Source organism: Prionailurus bengalensis, chromosome E1 (assembly GCF_016509475.1).
Source record: "Prionailurus bengalensis isolate Pbe53 chromosome E1, Fcat_Pben_1.1_paternal_pri, whole genome shotgun sequence".
Lineage (NCBI taxonomy): Eukaryota > Metazoa > Chordata > Mammalia > Carnivora > Felidae > Prionailurus > Prionailurus bengalensis.
The window spans coordinates 37002853-37013774 of record NC_057347.1 but is presented as its reverse complement, the minus strand read 5'-3'; the positions used below and the strand labels follow the sequence as shown (position 1 = coordinate 37013774).

The window sequence follows — 10922 nt, the reverse complement described above, 5'->3', positions numbered from 1 at the left end:
TCAGCCTTTAGATCTGCTTCCCCCTATAAACTACAAACCCCCTGTGGGCAGGAAGCATGTCACTTTCTTCGTCTCAGTATTCTCAGACCTAGCTCAGTGCCTGATCCAAAAGAGGTCTTTAACAAAATGTCTACTGAATGAATAAATATCTATACTGAGCTCTTGGCTCTTAAGCAAACCATTCAGATGATCCTAGTCTTGTCCCAGAGTTCCAGGTCCAGGGTAACATAGCCCAGGAGTGCTAAGAGTGGGGCCCCATGAACAAAACCATCTGAGTTGAAGGGTGCTAATGACCGCTTACACAAGTTCAAGTGCATGCACTTGGAAGGCGCGGAGAACAGCAACGTTCACAGGTGGGAAGACAACCTCAACAAGAAAGTAAGTCCAGTCAACTCCCTCAGTCATGTGGATGGAGGAAAACGATGTAGCAAAAATTTCCAACCAGCGGAGAATCCATCGATCAACATCATTAGGATTTGAGACATGTATTATTTCATTGCAGTAAATTGGTCTTCTAGATTCCATTTGGCTCAAGCTACAACCATATAATAAAAGATGATAGGTATCTAATGTTGGGCTTTATGAAGCATCACACTTAGTAATGCAGACACCTGGGTAGGGCAGGAAGTTCCCCTTACCTGGCACAGTCCTGGGGTGCCTGCCTAGATGGCTCTGGCAGCTCCCCTTCCTGATGTTGGTGGAAACCAGGACTACTGAGAGGACTTGACCCAAGGCTGCCCCAGCCAGGTCAAAGCCGGAATGGGTACTGGTAGGTTTTTCCATTTCTCAGCCCTGTGTCCACAGCCTGGAAGTGGCTTTGCACAGTCACTTGCTCCCCTGTGCCCCCAGTTATGGCTGGCATTGACGTAGGAACTAGACTCCAACTACCTAGGAAGGGCAAAATGTGAAGAAGGGAGAAACTTGGCTAAGAGGAGGGAGGCCCAGGAGGGGTGGGGCTGTGGTAACCTTTCCATCTAGCAGAACACTGACTAGTGCGAACTCCACTGCATGAAAGGAGAACCCAGGGTTCAGAGCTGGGCAGGGAAGATGGCTCTGGTCTGGGATGGCTTGATCCCAAATGTCTCTCTTCCTGCCTTTCCATTCAGCAGTCTTCCTTCCCACCCCACAGCCTCTTCCTGACCCCACTGCATCTCCCCAGACTCCAGAGAACCCCACTCTTACCCCACCCCTGCCCCCCTCCCTGCCCCATAAATACAATCAGGCACAATACACAGTATCCATCCTGTGCGACCCACAACTCACTTCAACCTCTCCCACCCAATTTCTCCTCCTAACTAAATTGCCCCTCCTGTGTCTCCCTATCACCTGGCCTCAGAGTCTGGCCCCTAACTCCGTTTTCCATTCGTCCTTTCCCTGCCCCACCAGCTTCCCTCCAGGGGCTACTTCCTGCACTAGGCTTGCCTCCAGGCACCTGCTAGGAGCCAGCCATTTAACACTGACCACTCCCTTTAAGCCCCCAGCGACTCATTCCCCGCTCCCAGCCTGGGCTGCTGCCGTCCCTATACCTTTAACAAACCTCCACGTGCATGTTAACGGCGGTGACAGCATTTCCTTGTGTCTCTGCTCCCGCCCCCGGAGGCGCCGCCCATTGGCTGCTAGGTTCTTCTGCTCTCGCTCTAATTGGCCTCGCTCCCGCAAAACTCCAACCAATGGCCTCTCGGCGCCTGTCTCCCTCCTCCGACCCTGAGCGCCCATTGGCTCTGGGGACTTAGTACCTGTTAGCCGGGCTTGGCAACTGGAGAATTCTTCCTTCCCCCGGGTAAAGTCCCATGCTGAGAAATTGGTTCCGAACCCAACGGAACCTGGCGCCGGGCGACTTCGGGTCACGTGGCTGGCGGCCTCATGACGTGCGGGCTGCGAGGCGTCACCGCGACGTTCGGGCAACCTACCGAGCGGCCCCTACCTCCACCACCTGTGCGGTGGCGGTGTCGTCATGGACCTGGGACCGATGCGCAAGAGTTACCGCGGGGACCGAGAGGTGCGGCCGCCGCCGGGCAGGGCCTCCCGCAGGGAGGGGTCCCCGCGTCATCCCCCGAGGGGAGGGGAGTTTGGGGTCACCCGCGTAGGAGAAGGGTGTTCAAAGACAACCAACAGGGGGAGGGGCTCTGGGGAAACAAGGATGAAAAGAGGCAGCAGGTCACAGTGGGTACGCGCGCGAGCTCTGGGGGCGGCCCTGGCTGGGATCCTGCCATTCACGAGGTGCATCTCCTTGGGCGATAACTTAACCCCTCTGGGCCTCAGAATTTCCTCACCTGGGAATTGAGTACCTTACTCAGGGATGTTGTGGACTTTGATATTTGCAAAGTGCTTAGAACAGTGATAATCAGCTTCTAAATATTTGATAAGTGACACATGGACGAGGGGTACTGACTCAAGGAGGTGGGGAAGAGAAAGCTCCAGCTCTCACTCACTGCCTGATTCAGCCCCTTCCCTTACCATTTCCAGAAGTTCTTTTGCTTTTTCCTCCTGAGAGGAGGATCCAACAGAACTGTTTAGGAATTGAGGCCAGAGCCACTGTTTCTAAATCTGGTTGTGTGTGCGCATTTCCAGAAGTACTTGTTAAACATGCAGTTTTTCCTTAAACCTCAGACCTACTGAGAATTGGGGGGGGGGGGGGGGCGGAGCCCAGGAATGTGGCTTTTTTTTTAATGCTCCCCGGGTGATAGGTTTGACACCCTAATTCATCCATCACTAGCTATGGGACTTAGCAACTTATGCCATGTGTTTATGCCTCTGTCCTCACCTGTAAAATAGGACTAGCAGAACATGGGTGCTGTTTTTTGTTTTAATGAAAAGTGCCCGGAACAGTACCAGGTACACAGTAAGTGCTGTATGTGTTTATTAAATAAAACTCTCCTTTCTCAGGCATTTGAGGAGACTCAGCTGACCTCCCTGGACCCCATGAAGCAGTTTGCTGCCTGGTTTGAGGAGGCTGTTGAGTGTCCTGACATAGGGGAAGCCAATGCCATGTGCCTGGCTACCTGTACCAGGTAGGCATAGCTGTGGGCCCATCTGTGAGTGGGTACAGATGAAGTAGGAAACTCTCAACTTAATGGAATGTAAGTTTATGTTATAGCTATGTTATTAGCATGCTGGGTGGCCTCAGGCATGTTACTTGTCCTCTCTGGGCCTCCGTGCCCTTACCTGTAAACGAAGATCACACTTGACCTAATTCCATTTCAGTAATAAAATGTACTGCCTCGTTTATCTCTGCTCTTAACGCACCTCCCCCCAGCACCTCTGTCTTTCTCATCCCTATTTACCCAGTTCCCATCTGCCTTTTAAGAGCTACATCTCCTGGGGGGTACCTGGGTGGCTCAGTCAGGCTTCCAGCTTCAGCTCAGGTCATGATCTCACGGTTTGTGAGTTTGAGTCCCGCATTGGGCTCTCTGCTGTCAGCGTAGACCCCACTTCAGGTCCTCTGTCCCCCTCTCTCTCTGCCCTGTGCACGCACTCTCTCCCTCGTTTGCTCGCTCTCAAAAATAAACATTAAAAAACAAAACAGTTACATCTCCTGGAACCTCTCCATAAAGCTCCCTCCCTCTTCTGAAAGCTAGCACAGTGCTTGGTTGTATTATTTATTTAACAATCAGTCATATACCCCATGAGACACCTCTTGTATTAGCCTGTTATTCAACTCTTCCTTTCTCCCCTCTATCAAAGTGTAAGCCCTTAAAGGCAGGGCTCTTGTTCTGTGCCCCTGGATATCCCCCAGAGCTCTGAGCAGGGACCCTGGTATAACCACCCTTTCTGTGATCACTAAGCATTGACTGACTGCAGTATTGCTGGAGTCCGCTAGGACTGCTATGATAAAATACCACAGACTGATAGGCCTAACCAACAGAGATTTTATTTTCTCACAGTTCTGAAAGCCAGAAGCCCAAAATCAAGGTGCTGTCAGAATTGGTTCCTAATGAGGCCTCTCTGGCTTGTAGATGGCCGCCTTTTTGCCATGTCCTCACATGGCCTTTCCTTTGTGCATGCAGGGAAAGGAAGGGAGAGAGAGATCTTTCTGGTATCTCTTCCTCTTCTCATAAGGACACCAGTCCTATTGAAATTAGAGTCTCCCCTTTATGACCTCATTTAACCTTAATTACCTCCCTCAAAGCCCTATCTCCAAATATAGTCACATTGGGGGTTAAGGATATGGGGGGGACTCAGGGCAACACAGTTCAGTCCATAACAGGCCCCAGGCAGTGATGTCATACTTGCACCTCTAGGACAAATCCCCGAGGGCAAGTGGGAATGGGTAGCCTGTGTGCCCTGACAGTGCAGAATAAGGGGGCACAGGTGGGGGGTGCTCAGGGGAGCATCTGTGGGGAGGGGTGGTAGCAGGGACTTTGAAATGGGCTCTGATGCTCTGATCTTTGCCCCAGAGACGGAAAACCCTCTGCCCGCATGGTGCTGCTGAAGGGCTTTGGCAAGGATGGCTTCCGTTTCTTCACTAACTTCGAGAGTCGAAAGGGAAAAGAGCTGGTGAGGGTTCACAGTAAATCCTCCCGGACCTGCAGGGTCCAGCCCTCGCTTCCTCCGTCGCTTTCATATGCCATCCCTGCTCCAACCCACTTGCTGTCTGTGGTTAGGCACCGTCCTGCCTGCGGGCCTTTGCACTTGTCCTTCTCTTTGCCGGGAATGAGGGCTGCCTCTGACCATCCCTGTCATCTGTTTACCTAACTACCTAAGTCCCTCCTGTCCCTTCGGCTCTCAGACCCAGGAAAGTCCTCCTCAGTTCCTGTGCTACATCAGTCACTGTTCACTGTCGTTATAACTTGTAGCTTTACTTTCTGCCCTTTTTCCAGTTTATAATTGTGGGTTTATTTATGTGGTCGTGTGATTTGTATTTGTCTCCTCTGCTAAACCCCCAGTAAGCTCTGTGGGGACAGAGGCTGCATCTGTTGTTTCTGTTATTCCCACCACCACCACCCCCAGCGCCTCTCCTGACGTCAAGCCTAGAGCTGATACTCCGTGTGCATTCTACTCATGAATCCAAAGAAGTAGCCCTCCCTGAGTCCATGCCAGCCCCAAATGTATTTCTGAGGACTTGCCAATCTATGGATTAGGGACCTGGCAAGCCTCACTTTGGAGTCCACATGGCTTTGGTTCTCAGCATAGCTCTACCACTTACTGTGTGAACTTGGGCATGTTACTTAACCTCTCTGAGTCTATCTCCACACCTGTAAAAGTAGGCACACCTTTGAGGGTTTCAGTGAGATGCTGTAGTGAATGCATCCGCTGGGGGCCTGCGTGCTACAGACTTCCTGCCTTCTTTCTGCATGGCGGAGGTGTCCTCCCTGCTGTTCTGCTGGCTGACTGTGAACTCTCTTTCATTTTCAGGACTCCAATCCCTTTGCTTCTCTTGTCTTCTATTGGGAGCCTCTCAACCGTCAGGTGAGTGAGCATTCCCAGGACAGCCTGGGGCTCATGATGGATGAGCCCCGTGGAGGTCCCCAGGCCAGGCAAACATCCCACCTCTCAAATACCTCTCAGGGAGCTGGTCTAGTTGGGGTCAGCAGTGATGGGCCGGTGGGTAAGGAGAAGAGAGAGGAAGGAGGCCTGTGTTGGTAGGGAGGGCGGGTGGTATTGAATGCTGTCTAGCCAGGGCCATGCCTGAGCAGGTGCGTGTGGAGGGCTCCGTGAAGAAGCTGCCTGAGGAGGAGGCTGAGTGCTACTTCCACTCCCGCCCCAAGAGCAGCCAGATCGGGGCCGTGGTCAGTCACCAGAGTTCTGTGATCCCCGATCGGGAGGTGAGTTGGGCCCCTCCTTAGTTCTCCGGGTGGCAGGGGCCTTCGCTCCTCCCCAGCAGCTGTCTCCGGAGGATGCCAGGGCCCTCCCTCTTTAGCAGAATGAAAAGATGGTCTTCCTGGGGAAGTAAGGATGAGTAGTGGGGAAACTGGCTTCCTTCGTCTGACCCTCCAGTTGGACTGTGCTCCCAGAGGCCAGCCTGCCTTGATTACCTGTGTCCCCCGTGCCTGGCACACAGCACGTGCTTAGTAAATCATTAGTAAGTGGTCTGGGCCTTCCTCCATTTCCTTCCCCTGGACAGTATCTGAGAAAGAAAAACGAAGAACTGGAACAGCTCTACCAAGAGCAAGAGGTGCCAAAGCCAAAATACTGGTGAGTGATACCTGCTGGTCCTTCAGCAAGGGGCACCAGAACCCTCATGTTTACTCACAACCACCTTATCTGTGGAATTATAGATCTATTTCCCCCTGGTAATCCTCCTCAGATGCATCCCAGCAACTTCCTTCAAGGGGCGCTGGGATGGGGACTCGGGACGGGGGGCCCTGGGATGGGGACCTGCTGGAAAAAACGCACAGAGCACGAACCCGCTGCTTCTCCTTGAAGGGGTGGCTACATCCTGTACCCACAAGTGATGGAGTTCTGGCAAGGCCAAACCAACCGCCTGCATGACCGGATCATCTTTCGGCGGGGCCTGCCAACAGGAGACTGCCCTTTGGGGCCCATGACCCACCTTGGGGAGGAAGACTGGCTCTACGAGAGACTTGCACCCTGACTTCCAATCTGTTCATGCCGACCAGAGCTGAGGCCGAGTGCTAAGAGAGGGTGTGGGGTCTGGAGCCAGACCCTTCTAAACTCAACCCATTTCCCTCCCTATTCTGTATTTTCCCTCCAAATTCTGTATTTTCAGTTGGCTTTCAAGTAGGTGGTCTAGTAGAGTGGATAGACATTTACAAATGGGAAAAAAAGAAATCCCACAATTATGTTCTTGACCTTGAATGTGATTTATTGGGAGAGTTCCCTCAAGAGGTAATAGCTGGTGTGATTCCCTTTTTCTGGTGACCCTGAGAGGGCCCCCAGCTGCCCTGTTACCAGTGTGACTGAGCCATACTGCCCAAAGCTGATTGGTTCCAGCGTAAGCACCTGAGCCAGTCTAGCCAATCGTTTTTTTCTTGTCAACAATTTGAAATTTGAAATGAAGAGATCCAGAGTCTGAGAGGCATTGTAGCCAAGTCGTTAATGGCAGCCAAGAAGATACAGCCTCCAGCTGCTGCTCTTGAAATTCCCTGAGTGACCTTGGATCCCTTCTCCCACCTCTGGGTTGTGCAATTCCTCCTCCCGCCTCAAAACACCCACTATCCTGTGGGGGGGGGGGGGGGAGAGGAAGGGAAGGAAGGGAATAAGGAAGTTAGGAAGGAAGTTGTTTGGCGCTTAAACTAGCTAGAATCAATTTCTGTTGCTTGCAACTAAAGGAGACTTAACTTATTTACTTGTGTCCCCTACTGATAACTGCCTCCCATTATCTGAAGCACCACGATGTGGAAAAGAGATTAAATTTATTCTCTGGAGCTCCAAAGGCACCATAAGTGGAAGTTGCACGGAAGTAGATTTCATCTCAATGTGAGGAGAGACTTCAAATAGCCAGGACTGCCTAAGATGGAGTGGACTACCTGTTAGGTAGGTAGCAAGTGTCTCTAGAAGTATTCAATCCCAGGTAGTCAGGAGTTTTATAGAAGGGATTCATGTGCTGGTACCTATCAGCCCGGCAGATTTCAAGCAAGCTTTACTTTCCATGCTTGTTTATGAGAATTATATCTGTGTGTATATATACATACATATATATATTTCATTTTCCAGATATAAAATTGTTATAGGGATTATACCTTTCTGACTACTCCTACATCCCCTTCACCTATCCCCCCCCCCCCCCCCCCCCGCCACCTCTACTGATGATGACTCCTAGACACTGGTTTTCTTCCATGCTGGAATTACTCAGGGAGCTTTAATCAAATGTGATTTAACTGGCCCGAGTGTGGTCCGAGCTTTGGGAAATTGAAAAGCTCCCCAGGGAATTCAGTGTTGCCAAAAGTCGAGAGCCTCTGGTTTAGATCCTTGCCACTCGCAGTGTGGTCCACAGACCAGCAGCAGCAATACCACTTGGGAGCCCCAGACTCGTGGATCCCATTCTACATTAAAAAAAAAAAAATTTTTTTTTTGACCTTTATTTTTGCGAAAGAGAGAGAGAGGTTGGGGGAGGGGCAGAGAGAGAGGGAGACACAGAATCGGAAGCAGGCTCCAGGCTCTGAGCTGTCAGCACAGAGTCCAACTCGGGGCCTGAACCCATGAACCACAAGATTGTGGTCTGAGCCGAAGTCAGATGCTTAACCAACTGAGCCATCCAGGCGCCACCCCCCCCCCAACTTTCTACATTTAACAAGACCGCTCCCCCCCCCAGGTGACCCTGACCTCCAAACCAACGACCTCCCATCCTCACCATTGGATTCTTCATCAAGGCTGGGCTGAGGCCTGTGCTGAACTGTATTTACTTTTCCTGAGCTCAAGTATGGTGACCAATGACAACCTGAATGAATGGCTGTGGAGGGGAGCCAGGCTGGGTAAATGTTTGCTGTGACTAAGCCAGGACCAGAGATCTATTATCTGTGCACGTTGGCATTGAACTTGCCAACTCTGTGAACTGCTTCATTCCACTGTGTGGGTGTGTGCCACGCGTCAGGGTCACGAACCGGCTTCTCCAAGGGTGGCCCTCTCAGTGCTGGTCCCCCTCTGAAGCCTGAGTGCAGGCAGGCACAATGCTAACCCTGTGGCCACTGTAGGAGAGGGCGCTGGGGTGCGTTTCTCTACTTTGCCTTGTTATTGGAAGCTGTGTATCCCCCCACCCCACCCCCTAGGTTTGGGCCTGGTTTCAGCTGTTCCTTTCCTGTTCTTTGACAATCACTGTGCTAAGTCCGTAATAAAACCTCATCAGCAGTGTGTGAGACGAATATGCAGCCTGGCCTGGCCTCATCCCCACCACCCCAGGGAAGAGGGGAGTTGGGGAATTTAAGCCACACCTCCTCTCCCCTAGAGGTTGGGCAGCCAGCAGGGGGAGCCCGCCGCCCAGGGTTGGCCCCTTTTGGGCAGTGCAGGCCAGTTCTGGCCAGCCCCTCCTGCCTCCCCCTTCCCCGCCTTGGGTCGTGTCCCAGTGAAACTGTGGTCGATAACCCGTAGCCTCTTGCAGCTCCTGCACATATTTGCACTCTGGGTTCCTCCTCCTCCTCCGGCCTCGTGAAAGCTTGCAGCTGCCTCTCTCTGACTCCCTGGCCAGCCACATTTCCCTTCGGCTTTTAGTATGCACCCACCACCTGCCCCCAACTTAGGGAAATATGTGGGGCTTCCCTGGAAGATTCCTGTGGAGATCACTTTGGGGCTGGAGCAGGGTCTCCCGCACAAGGCAGAGGGGCCGTAGACCCTCTCTCCTAAGAGGGGTAATGGTGGCAATGCAGTGCCAGCACTGGGTAGAAGCAGGGCTTGGTGCCCCAGGGCCCAGCATCATCCCCAAGCCCCACCTCCCTCCAGGAGCCTCAAGATGGGCTCAAGTGGCAGGTTCCTATAGTCCGGTGTCTCAGAAGACACCCAGCCTTGAAGGCGGGTAGCTTTCCCCCGTTGGTGCCAGAATCGGGATTCCAAGCCCCAGACATTGCCCTCTCCTCTCCCAAGCGGATGAGAATCAAGAGTGGAAGGGGCTGTGTGCAGCAGTCATGTGCACAGGCCAGCCCCGGCTTCAGTCTCAGCTCTGCCATTGCAAGAAATGGCTTCACTTCTCTCCGCCTCAGCTAACTCAGCTGGAAAATGGGGAGGACAGCACCTGCCTCAGGTGATGAGGGGATTGAACGAGGAACCTCAGGGCCTGGCCCATTGTAAGCTCTGTGTAAACCTTGGCTATTCACAGTGGACAGGGCTAGAGTATGGGGGAAGTCAGCTCCTCCGTGGGACATTTTATGGATGAAGTAATTGGATGGACCCTAGAAAGTTCCATGTGGTGAGAAGGATAGGGGAAGAGGCCTTGGGGAAGGCAGCACCTGAGTCAGCCTCCCTTCCCTTCCTCCGGCTCCTGGTGTCCCTCACTCATCCTCAGAACTCCCCCTGGCCTGGGTGAGGCCACCCAACAAAGGCCCCCTTGTATAGGTCTGTTTGTTTGGGTAATAAATTTCCCTGAGCCACACTCCCTGGGGTGGAGTGGCCCAACAGCCTGCAAGGAACTGACCTGGAAGCTGCAGGACCACATTGTTTGGTTCCCACCTTGGTTTCTCCCTGTTCCCACCAAGAGCTCCAGAAATTTGTCCAATTTTTTCTAGTTCCCAGCTCCTGGGGCTTGAGAAATATCTGGAGCTATTAGCACAGGGAGCACACTCTTTCCTCTTCCTTAAACAGAAACTGTGGGCTATGGTGGAGTTCTTTAATAAAGGGAAACCAATGTTAACGGAGCACCTACTATAGGACTATTTATGGGACACTTAGTATTGGCCATTCCCATGAAATAGGTACTATAACAGGGCTAGAGTTATAGCTAAAGGGCTATAACAGCCCTTTTTACAGAAGAGGAAACTGAGGTAGAGGTTCAGAGAACTTTTTTTTTTTTTTTAATTTTCCCCAAATCACCATTTTTACTAAGCTATGGAGTGAGAATTTGAATCCTGATCCCAAACCAAACCCCTGCGATTTGGGGGTCAGTCTCCAAAGGTCTCCTCCACTCTCTTAGAGCCCCTGATGGTCTCTCTGTTGACCAGAAGTAACTGACCACTGAGTTGAAACTAGCCCCTCCCTTTGCTATATTTTCACATTGGGGACCCTTCCTTTGAAAGAAAAAGAAGAAAGAAAGAAAGAAAGAAAGAAAGAAAGAAAGAAAGAAAGAAAGAAAGAAAGAAAGAGAAAGAGAAAAGATTTTATTTTTAAGTAATCTCTACACCCAACCTGGGGCTCAAACTTACAACCTGGAGATCAAGAGTCACATGCTCTACCAACCAGCTAGGTGACCCCTGGGGATCCTTTCTGATGCTTTATAGGAACACTTTGAGCACAAAGTTCTACTTTACTTACTTACACGAAGGGAGTAAAGGCATTAGAAATGGGCCTCAGTAAATGTAAGACAAAAGCATAAATAA

At 51.6% G+C, this 10922-nt stretch overlaps 1 protein-coding gene across 1 annotated transcript; it reads left to right on the top strand.

Annotated features, from left to right (window-relative positions):
- The first annotated feature begins 1735 nt into the window (after positions 1-1735).
- On the top strand, positions 1736-7346 carry PNPO (pyridoxamine 5'-phosphate oxidase). The gene is given in 8 exon segments (XM_043584207.1): positions 1736-1919; positions 1921-1999; positions 2887-3011; positions 4398-4497; positions 5356-5409; positions 5637-5765; positions 6065-6135; positions 6367-7346. Coding segments are annotated over 8 exon segments (783 nt in total). The 5' UTR covers positions 1736-1863; the 3' UTR covers positions 6536-7346.
- The last annotated feature ends 3576 nt before the right edge of the window (positions 7347-10922 follow it).